Raw genomic sequence first — 24,911 nt, forward strand, 5'->3', positions numbered from 1 at the left:
TGCTGCTAATATAGACTGGATGATAATGAGATGTAGAATGTATAAAGAAGAAAAAAAAAACACGGGTAGGTGGTATACAATTATGGATGGACTGCCGAGTGCCGACACAGAGGTAGCTACAGCCGTGGACTACCGTACTGTACTGTGTCTGCTGCTAATATAGACTGGATGATAATGAGATGTAGTATGTATAAAGAAGAAAGAAAAAAAAACCACGGGTAGGTGGTATACAATTATGGACGGACTGCCGAGTGCCGACACAGAGGTAGCTACAGCCGTGGACTACCGTACTGTACTGTGTCTGCTGCTAATATAGACTGGTTGATAATGAGATGTAGTATGTATAAAGAAGAAAGAAAAAAAAACCACGGGTAGGTGGTATACAATTATGGATGGACTGCCGAGTGCCGACACAGAGGTAGCTACAGCCGTGGACTACCGTACTGTACTGTGTCTGCTGCTAATATAGACTGGATGATAATGAGATGTAGTATGTATAAAGAAGAAAGAAAAAAAAAACACGGGTAGGTGGTATACAATTATGGATGGACTGCCGAGTGCCGACACAGAGGTAGCTACAGCCGTGGACTACCGTACTGTACTGTGTCTGCTGCTAATATAGACTGGATGATAATGAGATGTAGTATGTATAAAGAAGAAAGAAAAAAAACCACGGGTAGGTGGTATACAATTATGGACGGACTGCCGAGTGCCGACACAGAGGTAGCTACAGCCGTGGACTACCGTACTGTACTGTGTCTGCTGCTAATATAGACTGGATGATAATGAGATGTAGTATGTATAAAGAAGAAAGAAAAAAAAACCACGGGTAGGTGGTATACAATTATGGATGGACTGCCGAGTGCCGACACAGAGGTAGCTACAGCCGTGGACTACCGTACTGTACTGTGTCTGCTGCTAATATAGACTGGTTGATAATGAGATGTAGTATGTATAAAGAAGAAAGAAAAAAAAACCACGGGTAGGTGGTATACAATTATGGATGGACTGCCGAGTGCCGACACAGAGGTAGCTACAGCCGTGGACTACCGTACTGTACTGTGTCTGCTGCTAATATAGACTGGATGATAATGAGATGTAGTATGTATAAAGAAGAAAAAAAAAACACGGGTAGGTGGTATACAATTATGGATGGACTGCCGAGTGCCGACACAGAGGTAGCTACAGCCGTGGACTACCGTACTGTACTGTGTCTGCTGCTAATATAGACTGGATGATAATGAGATGTAGTATGTATAAAGAAGAAAGAAAAAAAAAACCATGGGTAGGTGGTATACAATTATGGATGGACTGCCGAGTGCCGACACAGAGGTAGCTACAGCCGTGAACTACCGTACTGTGTCTGCTGCGACTGGATGATAAATAATGATATAAAAAATATATATATATCACTACTGCAGCCGGACAGGTATATATTATATAATGACGGACCTGCTGGACACTGTCTGTCAGCAGAATGAGTTTTTTATAGAATAAAAAAACACCACACAAGTCACACGACGTGTGTTTAACTTTTTCAGGCAATCACAATATAGTATATTATACTGGTGGTCAGTGTGGTCAGGTCACTGGTCAGTCACACTGGCAGTGGCACTCCTGCAGCAAAAGTGTGCACTGTTTAATTTTAATAATATGTATGTACTCCTGGCTCCTGCTATAACCTATAACTGCTCCCCAGTCTCCCCCACAATTAAGCTGTGTGAGCACAGTCAGATATTATACATAGATGATGCAGCACACTGGGCTGAGCACAGATATGGTATGTGACTGAGTCACTGTGTATCGTTTTTTTCAGGCAGAGAACGGATTATATTAAATAAAACTGCACTGGTGGTCACTGGTCAGTGGTCAGTCACTAGTAAACTCTGCACTCTCTCTCTAGTACTCCTAAGCTCCAGTAAATCAAGTGTCTCTGTCTCAATCTCACTCTCTCTCTTCTAATCTAAATGGAGAGGACGCCAGCCACGTCCTCTCCCTATCAATCTCAATGCACGTGTGAAAATGGCGGCGACGCGCGGCTCCTTATATAGAATCCGAGTCTCGCGATAGAATCCGAGCCTCGCGAGAATCCGACAGCGTCATGATGACGTTCGGGCGCGCTCGGGTTAACCGAGCAAGGCGGGAAGATCCGAGTCGCTCGGATCCGTGTAAAAAAAGCTGAAGTTCGGGCGGGTTCGGATTTCGACTCTTCGAGGAACCGAACCCGCTCATCTCTACTTTTTACTCCAGAGTTTTGGCTATAAAAATGATCAGAATAATGCAAGAAGATATTTCAAACATATTCTTTGTATTTTTCATATACTTTATACAATCAAAACTCTGGTACAGACGTAAGTATGCCAGGAAAGGCTCTGCCTCACCTACCTCACCCCACCGCACGTCACTTGCGTATCGCAGAGTGTGTACCCACCATTAGTTGCATTAGTTCTGTTCTGCTCCGTATACAGACTCAGTCACACACAATATACAAGTGTCACTCATATATCAAATTAATCAGCATAGGTTCCTCGTGCGTCCTAGACACATTGTTACTTACTGCCAAATTCATTTAGCCAAATTCAATTACTTCAAAAACCCACAAATTTACTGCAAAGCGCCAATTTTTAGTTTTTAATTGGCCAATAATGACAAGTCACTTTTGGGATGAAAAAGTGCAAAATTATGGAAATTGGTGCACAAGGTATAAGACAGGTATATTAGGGTGCTTTGTGAGTGGGACAAGTGTTTTTAGACTTGCAGTTGGGAGTAATTGGCCTGTTTCCAGGTTTTTTTTTATTAAATCCCCTAAAATAACCAAAATATATACTTATACACATTTTTATATACCCTAAATAGCTTTCTATCAATTTTTTTTACATTAAAAAAAAATGCATATAACAGCCATTTGATCCTATTTAAGTCCCAGAAATACATACAACCAATAATAAACTTTTATACTGTAATCTGATGTTAGTTTAGCTTTTTTAGGTGGTACAGACAGATTTACCCATTTTTCACTTTCAGCACAAATTTTTGCGGTAATCCTATTTTTGGGAATTTGCAATTAAATAGGGTGAATCACAGGTGTGCGCATACCCGCGAAAAAGACTGTTTTTGTGGCAAAAAAGATGCGCAAATGGCAAAAACGTGAATCACTCTAAATTTTGCGTCTAATTGAATTCGGTCCTAAGTTACACTTTTGGCAAAAGAGACGCTCAACGCGAGCAGAGTTGCACGGAACCTCGCAGCTCACTCACAGCAGGCATCTTGTGCTGCATGGCGTATTGAGGCTGGGTGTATGAGGACACATCTGTAATTGTCATTTTCGTTTATTTGTTTATTTTAATTACTGCATTCTAACCTTTTTCTTAGAAGAGGAGGTGTAGTGGTGGGTAAGCACTACTGCTTAGCCGCCAGGGGGGCACAAGAGCTATTTGCGGGGGCACCTCCCCTTTCATGGAGCAAGTTGTCTCTGCCCTAAAGGGGACACCTTTGTATTTAATGGTAGATGGGGCCTTTGCAACTAAGATTGGGTTGGGTCAGGGGCGTACAACTGCCCCCATTTATTAATAGTATTTATGGATAGAGCTGGGAGGTGTACTGCTTCCTTGGTCACCCATCATTTATATATGTAACTAATAAATGCTGCGACCTTAGAATGCCACTCACTGTGTCTCTTTGTAATTTCTGGGTTTCGTAAGGGGGGGGAGGGATGGTGCGGGTAGTTGTTTTGCATTGTTTTGGTTATTATACATTCTCAAAGTGATCAACTAACAGGCAGCTTGCTGTATAAGACTGCCTAGTTCATAAATTCTACCTTTATTTATGCATAAATAAACTCTAGGCAATACATGGATGTCAGGCTCCAAGGTACTGTCCGTGGGCGAAGTTGTTTTATTGCTTCAAAAGAAAGTCTTGTAGCATATTTATCACGGACAAGTTGAGAATTCTCAATGAATACTCCTGATACCTTTAGTTGACTGGTAAGAAAGTCGGTAATGGTGAAACGAGGAAGGCGGAGGTCTCCAAACCACTGTCATTGAGTCCTCTGTTACATTGATCACCGATACATCCATAGGAGGTGCCACCCCTGCAGAAGAAAAACAAATGAAACATAATTAAAACCCAAAAGATTAATATTTATAGATGGATAACTATAGCCATAAGGAGAAATTAAAGAAGCATAAGACAGCAAAATATAACAGCAAGGTAAAAGAGATTGAACATGAACAGATGGATATTCCCAGGGGCGGATTGGTGTGCCAGGACGCCGGACCGGATTCCGTTTGGCCGGTCTGGCATCCCCTCATTGGCTGGCCGTCACCCCCTATGCAGGCCGCCGCTGCCAGCTGCAGCCGCTATCGAGGCAGCGTTAACTGAAGCATCGGCGCATGCGCAGAAGCATCAGTCAAGAATTTCAAAAATGCCCGCCATCGTAGCTGCTGCGCATGATGATCGCGGCTGCGGCTAGCGGCCTGCATTGGAGCCAATGAGAGGCAACATTACTGATGGCTCCGCCTCCCGCCAGCGGCATCACATGTTCCAACTCCCCTTCAGCCCCTCTGTCACATATATATATATATATATATATATATATATACAAATGGTTTCTGGTGCCCGGCACTCCTGGTCCTTATCAGCAATTGCCTGGGTGCCCTCCGCTCCGAATCAGGTAACACTAAAACAAATTGCAGCGTCACTCCAGGGCTTTGAAAAAATCTTAGTGTATTTATTGAATCACAGTTCCAACGTTTCGGGGTCCGTAACCCCTTTGTCAAAGGGGTTACGGACCCCGAAACGTTGGAACTGTGATTCAATAAATACACTAAGATTTTTTCAAAGCCCTGGAGTGACGCTGCAATTTGTTTTAGTATATATATATATATATATATATATATATAATAGGCAATTTGTTAGTGGCGGCACTCACCAGACTTATGCATACAAATAAAGACACTGCACTACCAGCAGCACAGTGCTAACGTTTCGGAGTTTAATCCTTCATCAGAGTACAGAGACGTGCAGTGTCTTTATTTATATGTATAAGTCCAGTGAGTGCCACCTCTAACAAATTGCCTGTCTAACTTCTTTAGGATGGCACCGGGGCCGTTGTAACTTCTATCAGGAGTGCCGGGCTCTGCTGCAGTTATATATATATGTATAAGTCTGGTGCAATATGTATAATGTGCTTTACCTGGTGCAATGTGTATAATGTGCTCTACCAGGTGCAATGTGTATAATGTGTTTTACCTGGTGCAATGTGTATAATGTGCTCTACCTGGTGCAATGTGTATAACGTGTTCTACCTGGCGCACAGTGTAAAACGTGCTCTACCTGGTGCAATGTGTATAACGTGCTCTGCCTGGTGCAATATGTATAATATGCTACACCTGGTGCAATGTGTATAATGTGCTCTACCTGCTGCAATGTGCATAATGTGCTCTACCTGGCACAATGTGTATAACGTGCTCTACCTGGTGCAATGTGTATAACGTGCTCTGCCTGGTGCAATATGTATAATGTGCTTTACCTAGTGCAATGTGTATAATGTGCTCTACCTGCTGCAATGTGTATAATGTGCTCTACCTGGCACAATGTGTATAACGTGCTCTACCTGGTGCAATGTGTATAACGTGCTCTACCTGGTGAAATGTGTATAACGTGCCTGGTGCAATGTGTATAATGTGCTTTACCTGGTGCAATGTGTATAATGTGCTCTACCTGCTGCAATGTGTATAATGTGCTCTACCTGGCACAATGTGTATAACGTGCTCTACCTGGTGCAATGTGTATAACGTGCTCTGCCTGGCGCAGTGTGTATAGGAGGTTCTTCCTTTTGCAATGTGTATAAGCGGCACTACTGTGTGGTGTAATGTGAATTGCCACTATTATGTGGCCATGCCCCTTCCCCATGAAGCCACGCCCCTAACATTTTGCTGTGCTCCAGATACCTACATATAATCAGTCCTTCTGAGCAGTAATTCTGCCCACTTGACAGACTCCACCCCCTCAACAGACCCCACCCCTATTAGGGCTGCTTCCATAAATTTCCCGGAATGGTTTTTGATCCCAATCCGCCCCTGGATATTCCTTGGATGATAAATACCACTATTTCAGGTCACCCACCGGTTGTTACTGTGCCTTCCACCAGTTCTGCTCTTAGTGTCCCATGGACAGGTAGCAGGGTAACCAGATACTCTGTGCTGGGCAGCAGGTCCGAGAGATGTGTTTGCCGCATTGATGCATCGATAGAGAGCTCCATGGGTTCACTGCCCCCTATGGGAGTATAGCTAAGTATGAACCTGTCGGCTGGTGGAGAGGGGTCAGTCCATGAAACGTTTACACTGTAAGCTGTGATTCCGGAGAAATACAGCTGTGTAATTGGGCGGAAACCTGAGGGTCAGAAAAAATGTGATCATAATTAGATGCTCCAGGATCTTGTATAACTACACATGTGTAAGTCTTCAAGCACCCCATGGGGGTAATTCCAAGTTGATCGCAGCAGGAATTTAGTTAGCAATTGGGCAAAACCATGTGCACTGCAGGGGAGGCAGATTTAACATGTGCAGAGAGAGTTAGATTTGGGTGGGTTATTTTATTTCTGTGCAGGGTAAATCCTGGCTGCTTTATTTTTACACTGCAAATTAGATTGCAGATTGAACACACCCCACCCAAATCTAACTCTCTCTGCACATGTTAAATCTGCCTCCCCTGCAGGGCACATGGTTTTGTCCAGTTGCTAACTAAATTCCTGCTGCGATCAACTTGGAATTACCCCCCATGTATGTACTGCTAGAGCATCATATTTATACATATGAACAATATATGAACATAAAGGCACATCCTCAGCTGTCCTATGTTTGGACATAGCAGCAAACGTATAACTCATATAAGCTTTATATTTCTTTCCATGTGAGCGTCCCTTAATACTGTATTGTTATTTGGGAACTACTGTACACGGGGGCACTAGCCACTTGCTGCACTGTAATGCATTAACGAGTGGCTGGTGGAGAAAATGCATACCAAGGAGCAGTTCAGGGAAAAAAACGAGGCAGAGAGAGAAATAATTTATCTCATTTACATATATAATTTGCATATTGTCTAAAAACGCCAGGAACAATTTAAGCCTAAAACATTGTTTTCGCTTGGACAGGGAATAATTAATTAATAGATACGGAGAATGCAAGTTCGGTCATTGACTCAATATAATAAATAGTCTCCTATAAATAATTTGCTTTACCTTTTTTTATTGCTACAAATATGCAGTGATCTTTAAGTAAAATTTATGACCTAATTTGTTTTGCACTGAAGTAGCTGTAAAACAAATCTCTGATGCACTAACCAGGCTGAATGTGGGAGTAGGTAGAATTACAATAGCAGTTCTGTTCCGCTGGATTAGGGTTCATTGTCGAAGCTGGATGTGAACGCATAGGAAATGATAATGTATATTATTACAGTACATTTGTAGTATGAATGTGTTATACCTGTAAATGCATCCACGGTAATCTCTCTGCTCTGCTGCCGTCCCCTTTCTGCAATGATAGTAATGGTGTATTCTGTTCCTGGGTCAAGGTCCGTCAGGTCATACTGTGAGTTTTCAGGGGGAACTGTGATTTCGGCAGCCATGCCAGAAGACGGTGTGAAAGAGATGCGGTAGTGGTCAACAGGACCCTGGGCTTTTGTCCATGCTAGGGAGATGGTCTTGTCAGTGGAACCAGTGACTATCAGATCGCTTGGGCTGTCCAAGTCTGGTATGGAACACAAAGACAATGAAGACTTAAATGGACATCTTATTCACATGAGATCAGGATCAAAGATCACGTGGAAGAAGATATGACTGATGTTATGTGTTTAGCTGTACTGACGCGCTGTGCTATGGGTGTGTATATTGCCAAAAGTACACCATCACTAAAACAAGCTTAATGTCTTCCTAACCAACTAGCAAACTGCCACCTACCAGGGCCCCAAGTGGCATTGATGTTCACACTCTGCAGCACAGCCCAAGTGTAGTTTGACTCTTGGCTGCCAAATGGTCAGATCAGAGGATAACAACTTGGCTCTGGACATACGTCTTTAGAAAAGATTTACTGTGGTCTTTATGCAATATGCAGTGAGATGCAGACACAGATCAGATTTTGGCAAGTCTGTCCGCGTTTGTGATGTGTCAATCATTTAAAAGGCAAAACCATGTTGATGTCGCCTTGTAATTGATTGGTGCATTACAAATATGGCTAGAATTGTGACTTTCATATCATTTATTACACTGTGCATGAACACAACTTGCGCCCATATTTTTAGTTTAGTTTATCTTATATTTGCTCGCACCTGAGCTTGGAGAGGAAGTTCAAGGAAGTTCACGTGTAAGGTTAATACAGTAGGGTCTAGAAATGCGCATCAATAATGTCAATTACAGTAGCTATATCCAACTTTGTGATAAACTTTTTAGGAGGTGTACAGCAGGCTCGGACTGGCCCACAGGGGAAACCACCGGTAGGCCCCACTGCCTGGGGGACCCTCCTCCTCTAGGGATCAGGTTCTAGACTGTGCACTTGAATTATATATTATACATGTTACCTTATACTGCACAGGATTATGATGTATTCTCTACAGTACATTGCTGTCATTAATCTGGCACAATATCATGCATGCACTTGCATTAATTACTATAAAATTATCAAGGAGTCAGTCAAGACCAGGTACTCTATAATGGTTAGCCAAACCTCTGAGGTGGCTGGCCACACCCCCTTTGGAGGCTGGCCACACCTCTAATCATGGACCCCTACCACTGCATACCCCCGGTGGGCCCTTCATGCTCCAGTCCGACACTGGTGTACAGTACTACATATACAGTATGCATCCTATAGGCCTTATGCGAGTTACAGAGTTAATGATGAAGGATACATATTTGCACTATACTAGATTTAACCAACTCAACATTAAGCGTCAAAAAAATGTTAGTGCACAAGGTTTTCCGGGTCCCAATTTTTGTTTAATTCCAAATCCGGACCCTAATGTGTCATGTTGTATCCAATGTGCTCTAATGTCTACTGTTAAAAGAGTGAAGCAGATTTATCATGAACATTCCTTAAAAAAATACACATTTTGGGAGAAAACCGGATATGCATTAAGCTAAATTTGACAATAGTTATATCATTTATGAATATAATATTTTGTGTTTTGCGGCTGAGTTGTTTTGAAACTTGTGAGTCAAGGCTGGCACTATCGGGAGCACCAGCTGGCATGCCAGTGAATGAGAAACATATAAATGACTTCTATGCAATTCAATAATTTAATTATTTAGGAAAGGCAGTTACTATAAAGTGCTGCCAGTCTGCAGCTCAGTCAAGATTCCACTGGAACTTTGATGCTTTGAGGCTTTGAATGATAGTTCCTACATTAGAACTGTGATTGTATCTGCTATGAGAATTGTGTACACAAAGACAGAAGCAGACAGACTTACAGCTTTACTAAGGCTTATTAATGTGCCTTCAGCTAGATCATATACAAAGACATCTCTGTGTACAAAGCGCCTGCTACCGGTGTTCTACCCAGGGACTTTGCCGATAAATACAGATAACTCATTTAAATGCAGCTGTAGTTATCTACGATTGTACAATGTAAAATAATCACAGCGTGAGATATCATTTTGTACATGTATACCTAGTACTGCGGTGACAACTCAATCATTAGATTATAACATATCTCAAGGTTTGTCTTTATGTGAACACAGGCATATTGTGAGATGCGAGATGGGGACCGGATTCAGCGCTGTAAGCTAATGCAGCCACAGCTGCAAATGGGATTTGTATAGAGAGTGACGCCCACCAGTGGCTTTGCGAGTCCCACCGGCTGCATACAAAGACACAGCGTCAGTCTCAGGTCAGTCAGTTAACAAACTTGAGTTGCCCTATGGTCGCGCAGAATAACCACAGGACACGCCCTAAAAAACAGTCCCACACGCATGTGTTTTTCCCGGGAGTGCAACACGTGACCGGCGGCTGGGATCCCGGTGGTCAGCATCCAGACATCGGGATCCCGAGCGCAGAATGCCAGCGGGGGGTGGGGGGGGGGGGGGGGGTATAGTCCCTGTTAGTTGGCATGGCGACTGTCGGAATAGTGAGTAGGCGGTCATGTAACTGCAACCCGTTTTTCCCGCCAGGATGCACATAACAGGAGTGCTGTGACACCCAGGCAGAGCTATAAATAAATATATCCCTAAGACTGCTACTGTCAGTGGCATATCTATAATGGGTGTTAGCAGAAGTGTAAGAAGGCTGCAGCATCCATCTCCAGCAGTGAAGCCAATCCCAGGATCTCATTCTAAAGGGTGTGCGGCCTTGCAGTCAGGGGCGTGGCCTTGTGGGGAGGGGGGCATGGCCTAGTGGCATGCAGCAGGTGAACTGATGCCTTCCCAAACGGTCAACCGACTTTCAATCACTTTGCAAATAAATCCTCTCTGCAACATCCGCCGCAAGACTATTGCATCACATGCACAGGACAACTTATATGCATGCGCAGAGCACGATAATTGCCTAACTGCAAAGAAATCAGGTTTGCGTACAACTCTGCATATGGCCCTTAAACTGCAGCCTTTCAATTCACTTAGAACTAGCGATGTCACTGAGGCACGAGGTGGTTCAGGGATAGCATGCCTCCGTGAGCAATTTCACTGGTTCCTAGGGAATTATTAGCCTGCTTGTAAGTTTTTCCATAAAATACTGGTTCATTCATACTAGAAATTGGAATGGAGAAGGTTCAATGTAATTTGTGAATTCAAGGCTCTAACAATGCCGTATACTAGCACCGGTAAATAGAATACTGCTGTTACTCTTATTACATGCTTGAAATGTTGTATTAAACACAATTAAGTGGAGTAGGTGTATCTGTAGGCACCAGCATAGCAGGATCATTCATTATGGCTAGATGAACACTGAGTAGCCCAGATTATACTGTTTTCATGAGTTTCATTTAGAAATTGAGGTGAGAAAGAGCCCAAAGCAGTATGTTGCCTAGGGTGGCATGGGGTTTTATAATACAGTTCTCAGCATCAGGCACTCTTTCTATGGATATGGATATGACATGTTAATAGAGGTTGAGTATCCCTTATCCAAAATGCTTGGGACCAGAGGTATTTTGGATATGGGATTTTTCCGTATTTTGGAATAATTGCATACTATAATGAGATATCATGGCGATGGGACCTAAATCTAAGCACATAATGTTTTTATGTTTCATATACACCTTAGACACACAGCCTGAAGGTCATTTTAGCCAATATTTTTTATAACTTTGTGCATTAAACAAAGTGTGTGAACATTCACACAATTCATATATGTTTCATATACACCTTATACACACAGCCTGAAGGTCATTTAATACAATATTTTAATAACTTTGTGTATTAAACAAAGTTTGTGTACATTGAGCCATCAGAAAACAAAGGTTTCACTATCTCACTCTCACTCAAAAAATTCCGTATTTCGGAATATTTGGATATGGGATACTCAACCTGTATTATATAAGTTATTATATAGACCACAGGTTCTCAAACTCGGTCCTCAGGACCCCACACAGTTCATGTTTTGCAGGTCACCTGTAGATTTTTAAAATGTGACAGTTGGTGATACACAGTGCAGCTGCTGGGTGACATGGAAAAGGTGAACCTTGTGGGGTCCTGAGGACCGAGTTTGAGAACCTATAATATAGACCATTGAAACCAAACACGTGTAACACAAAGACTCACTCACCAGTACGGGCGTTCATCGTTGCCGGAGCGCTCTGAAGATTATCTCGGATGGCTGATATTCCAATTCCGTATTCTGTTCCCGGGATCAAATCTTGGGGAATAAGACGTACAATGATTAGAAGGACAAGGGTGTAGCAACTGTCCATCATACCAAATGAGTACGCACGCCATCTGCCTTCATGTGATGTTCTCATCCTCATATCTATCTTTCACAAACTGAACCTTTTACACACCTCAAACTCCTGTAATTCTTCTTATCATTCTCCCGGTGTCATGTTAAGTGCAGGAAGCATATTAATCAAGTTTTAATCAAATTTTTGTCAGCTTGGTTCTAAGCTGATATGCTCTCCAGCACATAACAGGAGTGCGGTGACACCCCAGACAGAGATATAAATATGTCTCGTTTTATGATGCGTGTCACACGGCTCCTGAAGCAGAGATGGGAGCAGCCACCTTCTTATACAAATGGCTACATGACTCATGAGAAATTACCCTATTTTGGGGTAATGAAAGCAGCACGTCTCAGCTGCAACCCAAAACCATTTTCGATGCTTATTACATATCTCCTGCTCCAAAAAATAATAATGTCATGTCAGATGATTTCATTTAATAAAGAAGGAAAACACTGGCTTCTACACTTTCACTTGCCACCATTCTGTAAGTGCAACGTTGGAAACAGCTGATGTGCTCCCAGAGCTAAGTGCAGCTACTACATAAGCTACAGTATAAGGGGTATATTTACTAAAGTGCGGGATTACAAAAGTGGAGATGTTGCCCATAGCAATCAATCAGATTCTAGGTGCTAGATAAATGATAAGGAGAATCTTATGGTTGCTATGGACATTGGTGGTCATTCCAAGTTGTTTGCTCGTTGCCGTTTTTTGCAACGGAGCGATTAGGTGGAAAATGCGCATGCGCATGGTACGCAGCGCGCATGCGCTTAGTAATTTTACACAAAACTTTGTAGATTTACACAAGCTCGAGCGACGTTTTTTCATCGCTCGAGTGATCGTAGTGTGATTGACAGGAAGTGGGTGTTTCTGGGCGGAAACTGGCTGTTTTCAGGGAGTGTGCTAAAAAACGCAGGCGTGCCAGGTAAAAACGCAGGAGTGGCTGGAGAAACGGGGGAGTGGCTGGCCGAACGCAGGGCGTGTTTGTGATGTCAAACCAGGAACTAAACGGACTGAGGTGATCGCAATCTAGGAGTAGGTTTGGAGCTACTCAGAAACTGCAAGGAATTATTTAGTAGCAGTTCTGATAACCTTTCGTTTGCTATTCTGCTAAACTAAGATAAAATCCCAGAGGGCGGCGGCCTAGCGTGTGCAATGCTGCTAAAAGCAGCTAGTGAGCGAACAACTCGGAATGAGGGCCAATATCTCCGCTTTCATAATCCCACACTTTAGTAAATATATTCCTAAAACTGCATTGTGGTTACTATCAGTGGCATATCTATAATGTGTGCAAGCTAGGGCGTAACAAAACTGCAGCACCCATCTCCAGCAGGGAAGCCAATCCCAGGATCCCATTCTAAAGTGTGTGTGTGGCCTTGTAGTTAGGGGCGTGGCCTTGTGGTAGGGGGCATGACCTAGTGGCATGCAGCTGGTGAACCGATGACATGCCTATGTGCACGGCATCTGTTCAGAGTGCGGGGATAGCCTGTGTGCAGCCCAGCATCTTCGGGAGTACTGGTCAAGCCCCCAGATCAACAAGGACAGGGTGGGGGTGAGACCCCTAAACCCACAATGTCATGCCCCCTTTCGATCTTTCATTTGAGATCCAGGGATCCCCGCACAAGCAATTTGGTAGAAGGAGGAGTGCCAACCGCGGAGTGTGTGTGTGTGTGTGTGTGTGTGTGTGTGTGTGTGTATGGGTAGGGGGAAGAGAGCAGTTCAAGGCAGGCACGTTCACTTGTCTTTCTGATCGTTGCATGCATGACGGGAGGGAGTCCAGGCTTCTTAGCAGGTGCACCCCTTGCACCCACTCTAGTTACGCCACCCACCCTGCTCTCATAAAATTATAGAGACCATCGCCAGAGCCTTGCAGACAGAAGTCACAGGGAAACTGATGCAGCAGCCATTTTCCCAATGATTTGCGCATGCATACTATAGATGCGGTTACATTGCCGGCAGTCGGGATCCCGGCAGTCAGGATAGTGACGTCGGAATCCCGACCACTGACAATTCCTACACCCGGAATCCCGGCTGACAGAGGCTATTCCCACTCGTGGATGTCCACAACACCCAAAGAGTGGGAATAGAGCCTGTGACAAGCGCAGCAAGCCACCGAGCCCGCTATGTGGCGAGCGCAGCAAGCCCGCAAGGGTCTTCCTGGGGATTCTCTGCCGCCAATTCCCCACAATCATGCTGTGGCTTAGGGGCACTGAACCACATTGACAGAAAGAGACCTGCACATGGGCAGTACAAATCCCGTGCATGGACAGATCTCCAATCATCGGCTGTATACTGTAGGTAAACCATACCTCCCAATTGTTCCGATTTTCGCGGGACAGTCACGTTTCTTGGGGACTGTCCCGCCCGCAGGCCACAGTGTCCCTCGGTGGGGGAGGGGGGCAGTTGGGAGGCTCCTGTCGCTGTCTTGCAGCGGAGAATAGACACTGTGTGCATGCGCACAGCATCTATTCAGTAGAGACAGGGGGACTGGGGGCATGCCAGCAGCACTCAGAGTGCTGGGCATGCTCCCTCACTGACATTAACGGGTGTGTGGCTATCGCAAAGCCACGTCCCTTTTCTGTAGGCCGCACCCCCTATTCAGGTGCGCGAAGAAGTCCTTCTCTAGCTATTTGAAATGGGTATCCAGACTCTAGGTCGACACTGTCTGTGTAGCCGAGCTATGCAAAAAAGTTATGTGCAGATGAGGAGTAGGTCTGGACTTACTTACCTGTTGCGATCACTTCAGCGTCTCAGGTCCCGGAATTGATGTCAGATATCCGCCCACCAAACGCCTCGACACACCTGCTTTCAGATCTCCACTTCCCGAAAACGGTCAGTTGACGCCCCGGAACGCCTTCCTCCTGTCAATCACGGTGCGATTGCTGCAGCGATTGTTTTCTTCTTTAATTCAGTTGTTGCCCGGCGTTCCCCATTGCCAGGCAGCGACACGCCTGTGCATTGCACCCACTGCGCATGCGCATTCTGGACCCGTTCTCACGTCTGCAAAAAAAAGCAGCGTGCGAACGGGTCGGAATGACCCCCTGAGTGCACTATATTCCAACACCTCTAGCACATGAAACATACTATACATGCAGCCCCATAACTTATTCCTGTTCAAGACTACTGCCCATGAATGTATTATTTATTAAAAGTTTCTTATATAGCGCAGCATATTCCGTTGCGCTTTACAATTGGAATCTCAGTAATAGAACAAAACTGGGTAAAAACAGACAGATATAGAGGTAGGAATGCCCTGCTCGCAAGCTTACAATCTATAGGGAAATAGGTATTGATACACAAGGATAGATGCTACCTATTGCATAATGGTCCAACAGATTACTAGGTTTTTAATGGGTTGTATGATATGATCACCCCGCAATGTTGGCCAAGTGTCAGGAGGGTGTAAGAGTAAAGAAAGACAAGATATGTGATGTTATGTATACTGTACAGAGAGGATGTAATTAGATAGGGAAGCACTGACGGTTATGTGGGTGGGTCTGGAATTTGATAGGCTTGTCTGAAGAGGTGAGTTTTCAGGGAGCGTTTAAAGGTTTGGAGAGGGCATTCCACAGAGTGGGTGAAGCCCGGATAAAGTCCTGTAATTTTGAGTGTGAACAAGTAATGCGTGTGGATGAGAGACGTAGATCAAATTCGATAATCAAAATCGTAAAAATTTCGTTCAATTGCTAAAAACAGCTAAAATCATGTAATTTTTGCAATCCAAAACCTGAAATTTGGATTTAAAATCTGATTTCCGAACCACAGGACGATATCAAACCGTGGATTTGGTTCCGATCAGATCTCCTCAGTGGATCTGGATCGAGTTTTGGATCAGTTCGGATCCACAAAATCCGGGTGGATTCGGGTTTCTGGAGAACTGAACCGCACATCTCTACTTATGTTTTACACAATTTATAGAAAATTAAATCTGAGCTAGGTTTTATTTCCTATTTAGGCATAATTATTTTTGTTGTTGTAATATCCAGTTTTAGCATGTTTGGTAGGATCAGGTGTAGGGATATGATATCAATTTATTTGAAACACTTCTGACTGCAGAAAACAGAAATTAAATTAACTTCACAGCATTGATTTATAACACCTGCTTGCCTCACCATACACAGTAATATTCTGCAGTACTCTTTCTTGGACCTTAGCAACGTTGAAAATTTAGATATTTTTGGGTAAGTTGAAATATCAAGGGTAGTGGAAAAAAATGCTGAAAACAAATTAAAGTCCTGATAGATTTTGAGATAAATCTTTCCCTGACAACCTGGGTGAGCAGCTTTTCACCACCAGGTCATTAATCATACAGGAAGATGTTCACAATCTGAGCGGTGTACCGTGTATTGTAACAAGGCACCTGATCCGGGGCCTTGATAAATGGGCCAGCGACCTGTTCTGCCCAGGGCTCTCCGAGGTGCCTGATTTACTACATTTTGTAATAAAGACAATTTACACCATCTCGGCAACCCTTCCAGTCCTGTACTATCAAAACCAGTCACGGTAGTCAGGAACACAATAACGCACCATATAATCAGATGAGCACTTCCTGCAGCTTTGTCTATACTATTCAGCCAGACCACAGCTCTCTGCTAAATTTTATTTAAGGGAACATGGGAAAGATAAAGGTATAATTTTGCAGAAGGTGAATTATAAGTGTATAGATGATGGGTGGACGCAGTAGACCATTGATAGTCTGCAGTGGGGGGAGGGAGACCCATGTGCTCCTTGTGGTAATGATCTGTTTTATCCTTTGTACTTCTAGCATATTTGAGTTATTATATTTCCTACAAATAGAGAGGAAAAACTCTGCAAATCACCTTTCTCCCTTTCCTGTCCCAGAAAGATCAGAGGCTGCGTGAAGAGTAATTTGCACGACCCAGATCATCCTATTATCTTCTAAGTCATCTTTCATTACACGTCTAAAAAATGGGGCACTGCCATAGACTATTACACATTTTAATAATGTTGTGTTGTATTGCTTGAGCCCTGTTGGCTATATTTAGGTAAGATGGGAGCAATCCCGAAAAACATTTGCTATTTATCCATTGTCGTCTCAGCATCAAAATATACATACTAATCACACACATTTATTGTTAAATCCTTCATTTAAGATGCATTTCTAACAGAAGGTAAGTGAATGTAAATGGATGTGAAAATAAAATTGTTTATCCCAAATGAAACAGCACATATTTTCAATTTTACGTGCGATTAATCTTTTCGTTTAGCTACGGTACACATTTTTAATACTCCTTGTTCCATTTCAAATCTAATAGGGGGGGGGGGTATTTCTAAAAGCATGGAGTGAGATAAAGTAGAGAGATATAACACATTAACCAGTCAGCTCTTAACTGTTATTTTTACAGTCTGTATGCTAATATGCAACAGGGCAGTGACGGTTCTGCCACCTTAGCTTTGACCCATGGGCAGTGGCACCAATTGTACAGCCCTCATTAATGCCCTATGTAAACTTATAAATGTACAAACTGGCTGTGTGCTAATGAGAATATTAAATCAGCCTCTACCTACTGCAAAGTAATAGTTATACAATAACAGACAACATTTATATGGGATGAAGCCTTCAGGTATGCAATTACATTAATTCAAATACAGATTATTATTTTTTTTACACAAACCCCCACTTCAAACACCATCCTCATAATACATTTTGTACATAAGATCGCTTCTATAGAGATCGATAAAGCAAAGGGTGTTTTTTTTTATCAACCTAGATTATCTGTTGCCATTCTTCATTCTTACTGAAGAAGTTACAGTCCGTTAATCTTCATAAGACAAAAGAGCCGTGTGTGAGCCTTCTATCTCTCAATATCGCGTAACGACAGGCAATATCCAAACTGACTTTTCTCCCAACCTGTCTGCGGTTCTGCTAATCTACCCACTGATGTTATCCACTTGGATGTATGGTGGATATAATAAGAGTTTCTTATCTCCTAACTTGTGCATGTCTTTTCCATTCTTGTTGCTGGAGACATATTCTGTTGGCCACTGAGGCGTAGAGACACATGAGATTCCCCTAAGCAATGTCTTGGTAAAGTCTGTCTAGCAGAAATAACTGACAAAAATAATACTCTAAAGCACTGCTGTTTTCCCCGCAGTCTCGAACTGACCTGCTGCTTATTTTTTGGCAGAATTACTGTATTTGGAATATATATTTATTGGAATTTTTATTCAATCCATTGATTTTGCAATGTCAAGCCATCCATATAATAATTTCTAGGTCATAATTAAGGGGTCCTTATTATGAAAAATAGATATTTTATGTTATATGTTTGGATGGATGGTATTTAGTCTTACAAAAACAACATGTCAAGTTCACATTCTCTTTTGTTTTATTGCGTGGATTTTTTTGGTGTGTGCGTGTTTAACAGGAGCACATTTACAGTATGAATCGGTGAAAAGGCTGTTTTGGGCCTTTTTATAAAGGGTTTATCAGAGATTTCTTCAGCCTTAACCCACATACCATCAGTAGACTATATGGGGATGGCAGATTATCTGTATTTAGCTAGCAGCTTTCCGCTGCTTTGCATTCCACCTGTAAGTAATGCCATCTATGGATGGCGTTACAGATAAGGTCCCCATACCCAGCAGTGGGGATCCAGCAAATTTTTTCCGGCTTCAGTGAAGACTTTTTAGCAGTGTTGAATCGCAGCCAGATTGGAAAGCTATGTGCCTGCCCGGACAGCTGACGCGCATGCGTATTTATCATCAGCCTGATGTCAGCAGGGTAAGGCTGCTTTCAAGACACCACTAGACTTTGTTGAACAGTAATGCATGATAAATTCCAGTACTCCTGTATAATAGTAAAAGACATATTTCTTAACTATCGGCTTCCAGAATGACCTCATAATTATAATTTTGAATGTATTAAAAAACACTTGGAGGAACTGAAGACCATCACTGTGTGGTGTTGGAAGTGAAGTGATCACTAATGCAATCACTTCACTTTTTCTTTGGTAGCCAGGTAAACTACTGTGAATGCTTGTCTGTTGTCCACACATAAGCTAGTGGAGAGTACTAAGGAGGGATCCTACATGGACTGTCGCCTACAGGCTACAAATGCTAACACCATCTGTAGGTGGCATAAGCAACTGGGGCTTCACATTCCAGAACTTGGTAAATTTGGCAAGAATGACTTACTTAAACTTGAAACTTGGGCGTCTAAATGGGGAATGAGATTCAATATTGAAAAATGCAAAGTTATGCACTTTGGGATTAGAAACAAACTTGCATTCTACACTCTTAATGGGGAAAATATAGGGGTAGCAGTAGTGGAAAAAGATTTAGGGGCGCTCATAAATAATAGGCTTAACAACATTACACAATGTCAAAATGCAGCAAAGAAGGCAAGTAAAGTCCTTGCGTGCATAAAACGGGGTATTGAGTCAAGGTATGAGGATGTAATCACGCCTCTGTATAAATCATTGGTACGTTCGCATCTGGAATATTGTGTTCAAGTTTTGGGCACCATATTATAAAAAAGATATCGGGGAGCTCGAAAGAGTTCAAAGGCGCGCTACTAAACTGATTAAAGGGTTAGAGACACGAGTATGAGGAAAAGCTTACTAGGTTAAATTTGTATTCCCTTGAAAAGAGGAAACTAAGAGGAGACATTATTAATATCTTATCTTCAAATATGTAAAGGGTCAAAACAAAGAGTTAGCACTGCAGGGGATTTGTTTATTAATAAAACTCTGTACAGGACACGTGGGCACTCACTGAGGCTAGAGGAGAGAAAATTCCGTACACAACGTAGGAAAGGGTTCTTCACGGTAAGGGCAATAAGGATTTGGAACTCCTTGCCAGAGAAAATAATAATGGCGGACTCTTAAATGCATTTAAAAACGGATTGGACTGTTTTCTAGCTGAAAAAGGCATCCAAGGCTATAGCATTTAATATATTGACATTATGTATATGGGAGTGATACGAAATATAGTTGTCAATAGGTATTTCAGCTGGTGCATTATAATGTGCTCTGCTTAATACGGATACAGGTGGAACCCGATGGGCATTTTGCCTTTTTTCAACCTCACTAACTATGTAACTATGTATAAGCATCCGCATAGGTTTCTATGGAGGCTGCTTTTCCATTTGGAAATGGAATTGCAAAAGATAGCGCCGATATCTGCTGCGGTCTCCCTTAGGTACATATAGGGGATACTTAATATTTGCAGTTACCCCTTGAATATTCCATGTTAAATAGGCCCCTAATATCACTGAGGGATACAAAATATTCCACTAGCAATGATTTTTAATGATATGATATGGAGTGGCCTAACTTGTGCTATTCACTTCATTGACTTATCACACAGATACCGTCCTATTGTTTTGCAGCAGAGTGACAGTTAAAGTTATAGAATGTAGAGAGGATTTTTCTAATTTGAAAACACTGCAAACGGAACCAACATTCTCTCCAGCTAAATGAAAAGAAAACTTCACCCTCCACAAGGGGTCTATTTATAAAGACCCCTTGAGTTCCTGCGTTTTCCCCAGGACTGCACAAGGTAGAGTTCAGCGGTACAATATTAGGAATCACTGCAATGTGCTGCAATACATAATGATGTTACCGCAGCTGTATTGAGAGTGCTGTCACACGAGAGCTTCTCAAGCAGCAGAAAATAAAGGTAGCGCACGTTGTTTCAGAGCAATTGTCCTGGTGGCACGATAAACGATGCATGAGAAGTTCTACAAAGTATCCAGGCAGCTCTGAGAGAGGCTCTTTAATCGCTCGAGTGACAAGTGTAAGAAAATAACAAAATTCTATGAAGCGCTGTTTGTTTGCCTGAGCTGTTTTTTAGGTTGTCCTAAGCTCTGCATGCAACTCTCTAACAGCTGTCAGAGCAGGAAATCTGCTCAGAGTTGTGATCCTTTAGGCAGAATCCATAATTTCAATAGTACAGTGTTTTGTTTTATAAAAAAGCATTAGAAAAAAAACACAGTCTAAACAGTGCACATATGACATTACCCTAAAAGCTATGTATTAACTTACGTATAACTAACACGTTATTCTGATGGCTGGTGTGACCCCTTTGCAATGATTCACGTTAGGCTGTCTGTATATACTCAGCAATTTGACTGTGTTTGCGCCTGTGACTCTGTGCTAATGCTAGTATCAGCCCTTCCCTGGTCTGCAAGCAGGGCCGGATCTAGGGGGGGGCGAAGGGGGCGACCGCCCCCCCTAACACAATCATAGCCACGCCCACTTTTCAGCAGAAGAGAGCTCTCCGGGGAGAGCCTGAGGCAGAACGATGTGCTGCACCTTATACCACAGCAGCACAGAGGAGCCAGGAGAGCAACAGTTACAGAGCATTTGCCCCTCACCTGCTGGTGTGTGGGTACTAGGGCTAATAAACACAATTACCCCATAGCACAGTCACATGTACATAGAACAATCACAAAACTTTATCTCAGTCTCACTCAAAAAGTTCAGTCAGAGTTGAGAGAGGAGGCGTTAGGATTGCAGATGGGAGGAGTTGGGACTGTAGAGGGAGGAGTCAAGATTAAACAGTAAACCCCTACAGAAAAGTCTAGATCCGTCCCTGTCTGCAAGCGTGCATCTGCATGTGTAAAGGCTGAAACGCCCACTTTATGTGTCTTCAAATGAGGTAATCATGCTTAGAACCTGAGCCAAATTTTCCACAAGGCAGTAAAGGTGGCTGCCTAGGGCCTGGTGGACCCCAGGGGGCCCACCTCTCAACCACATAAGGTATGTGCTGACAAAGTTGTCAAGACATACTCTAATCGTATTATCCTATTCTGCCTGCCCAGTGTACGGCTGTCCATGGGAGGGAGCATGTGGTGTGGGCGGAGCAGCACTTGTGGCTCCTGCTCTGCCTACTTCACGCCCCCAGTATGGAGGCACTGGAAGAGCTGTAGGGAGGGATCTTGAGTGGGGAAAGCTGTGTGCGTGTGTGTGGGAGGGGAGCCTTTCTGGGGAGGGGTCTGAATGAGGGAGGAGTGCTGTGTTTGACGGGGGAAATAGATGTTTGGGGACATCTAAGGGAGTGCAGAGCTGTGTGTGGTGGGGTCTGTTTGAGAAGGGAAGAGTTAAGCAAGGGGTGATCTCAGTGAGTGGGCAGTGGCTAAACTGTGTGTGGAGGGGTCTGTTTGAGAAGGGGAGAGCTATGCGAGAGGGGATATGAGTGAGGGGAGAGATCTGTGTAAGGAGGGGGGAGAGCTTTTTGTGGGGATCTGAGTGGAGTGAGGTTGACCTGTATGTGTGGTGTAGGGGTCTGTGTGATAAGGGGAGAGCTATGCGAGAGGGGCTCTTAGTGAGATGGGAGAGCTGTGTAAGGGGGGGGAAGGTCTGTTTGGGGGGATCTGAGTGAGTGGGAAGTTGGCTGAGCTTTGTGTGTGGGGTCGGTGTGAGAAGGGGAAAGCTATGTGAGTGGGGGGGAGCTGTGTAAGGGGAGGGGAACTGTGTGAGGGTATTTGAATGAGTGGGGAGAGCTGTGAGTGTGGGAGGGGGGGTCTGTGTGAGGAAGGTCATGGCTGTGTGAAAAAACATATATATGCTGCACTGTATGTATTTATATATATATATATACATTAATTTGGGACCCCTAAGGCCCTGTGTGGTGTTTATCCGGCACTGCTTAGAGCGTCTTTAGATGCTAACATCGCTCGTACCATCTGAACCTGTGCAAGCCCCATGCTAGTTGCAGATTGTCCGTCAGAGTATGGCCTCCAATGTGAGCAATTAAGTGGCTGTGTACAGAACCACTTTCCGTGACACACCCATGACACCAGCATAACACTGTATATAGCCACCTACCATCCACTGCCCAGGATTGCCCAATAGATTTCAAACACATTTTGCAGACCATGCATCTGAATCAGTTCTGCGACTACGTGCCTGCCCCCTTTCCATGCCCAAACGCAGGCCATCTGTCAATCAGGCTGCACCTTGGGTCACCCGTTCTCCACATGCTCTGTCCACCCACCATCGGAGATGTATGCAAAGCATCAGGTTTTCGTACATCACTGCAGAGCCAATTTTGTTAGGAAGGGTTTATATGTCATTATCACCTTAATGAGAATTTGAAATGACAACGCACAAATTACTTCTCTGTGAGTTCAACTCTTTTATACTATACAAAAAGAAAATGTAAAAGACTGATAGCATGTACTGCAAGCAATGGCGCCAGCAATTCTGTTACTGGGATAAAGTTGTATAAATGTAAACATCATTTTCTCCTTTATCTGTTAAAGTGACCTACTGCTGTGACTTACAATAGAAGCTTTTATCTCATTAAGAGACAAGTGAGCACTGCAAAATATCTCATTCAAAAACCCTTTAAACAATACGGGAACAGTGCTGTTCTATGTAGACTATTTTCTGGGTGGGCTTTAAAATGGGTAAGTTGCCCTTTCTATTTTAGGAAACAGCCGATTTGTGACATTGCCAGTGTCAGATGCCACTGAAATGCAGTTGATGGATGTAATACCATATGTCTTAGTCACCTATACCCAGCCCTCTCTGCTGGGTACAAAGCAAGGCAGAGCTTGTCTCTGCTAGACTACAACAGGAAACCAAGTAATGAAGATGCATTATCTAAATACCTCCTGCATAGACTACAAAAGCCTTTAACAGCGCTAAACAAAGATAGGGGCACTTACCATACAGTACCGCCCAACATGACCCTCTCCAGGAGGGACAGAATGCTCTGCTCCTGGACTTCCCTCTTAATTTCTAATTGCCATCACCTGTGCTAAACACCTTTCTTATCTATTAGCCTTTTCAAGACAGGTGCCGGCAATCATACATTAAGAGAAAAGTCCAGAAGCAGAGCATTTTGTCCCTCCTGGATCTGGAGAGGGTCATGTTGGGAGGTATGAACTTACTACAGAAGGTGCAGTCAGTGCCTGGCCGCATGTCTGCTTTAGCATGTGATGTGCTTTTTGTGCTAGCTGCTTTGGGGCCCTGTGCACATCTAGATTTGTGCCCCAATAAGTATAGTATTACTCAATATCATAGTATTAATGCATCTTGGGCCTAATTCAGATGTGACTAGAGGTTGCATCGCTGTTGCTTACATAGAAGCAGAAGGAATGCATTAAGGTGTCTATTGATTTTTTGTGATTACCTTTGCATAACCATTCCATTTCCAGGAACCCAAAAGGAAGTGCTGCTGCTGCCTCCCTATCTATATACCACCTTACTGTTACTTCCCCATAACATCCTGATAGGCTAATAACAACAGAAACCAAATCCCCGCCCCCCAAGAGGGAGGCTAATCTAACTAGAAAAAGTTATCGCACAAACCCATCACAAATCAAAGACCCCTTATATCATTTCATACCTATGCAGCCTTTATTTACTCTACTATGCTATAAGTAAATGCTTCCTGCTTGCATTAGTGATCTGTGATCGCAGCATTGGATCACCTGCGACTAGGGCCAGCAGCAGAAATCTTGGGGCTTGGTACAGTGATACAAAAATATTATTTCCGTCAATTCCCCTAATCTCTCATGTTCACCCCAAAGATGCATTTTATCAAATGGAGCTGGACCAGAAATGTGCCTTCCTATATATCTTTTGGATATGGCTGTACAATTATGATCAAGTACAGAAACACATAATAACCCTTTGTAGGAACATACTGGTATGAGATTAGGCATTACAGGTTGAGTATCCCATATCCATATATTCCGAAATACGGAATATTCCGAAATACGGACTTTTTTGAGTGAGAGTGAGATAGTGAAACCTTTGTTTTTTGATGGCTCAATGTACGCAAACTTTGTTTAATACACAAAGTTATTAATAATATCGTATAAAATGACCTTCAGGCTGTGTATATAAGGTGTATATTTAACATAAATGAATTGTGTGTATGTACACACACTTTGTTTAATGCACAAAGTTATAAAAAAGATTGGCTAAAATTATCTTCAGGCTGTGTGTATAAGGTGTATATGTAACATAAATGCATCCTGTGCTTAGATTTAGGTCCCATCACCATGATATCTCATT

At 43.1% G+C, this 24,911-nt stretch overlaps 1 protein-coding gene across 2 annotated transcripts in view; it reads right to left on the minus strand.

The window, feature by feature from the left end:
• Positions 1–24,911, minus strand: part of TNR (tenascin R) — a 765,126-nt gene that overhangs the window by 185,323 nt on the left and 554,892 nt on the right. For both annotated transcript variants that reach the window (XM_063939699.1, XM_063939698.1), the window contains exons 9-12: positions 11,748–11,837; positions 7,485–7,748; positions 6,127–6,393; positions 3,971–4,090 (exon numbers count right to left, since the gene is read on the minus strand). In XM_063939699.1, the coding sequence (XP_063795769.1) occupies positions 3,971–4,090; positions 6,127–6,393; positions 7,485–7,748; positions 11,748–11,837 (741 nt within the window). The remainder of the gene's footprint in view (positions 1–3,970; positions 4,091–6,126; positions 6,394–7,484; positions 7,749–11,747; positions 11,838–24,911) is intronic.

This window comes from Pseudophryne corroboree, chromosome 9, assembly GCF_028390025.1.
Source record: "Pseudophryne corroboree isolate aPseCor3 chromosome 9, aPseCor3.hap2, whole genome shotgun sequence".
In the NCBI taxonomy this organism is placed as follows: domain Eukaryota; kingdom Metazoa; phylum Chordata; class Amphibia; order Anura; family Myobatrachidae; genus Pseudophryne; species Pseudophryne corroboree.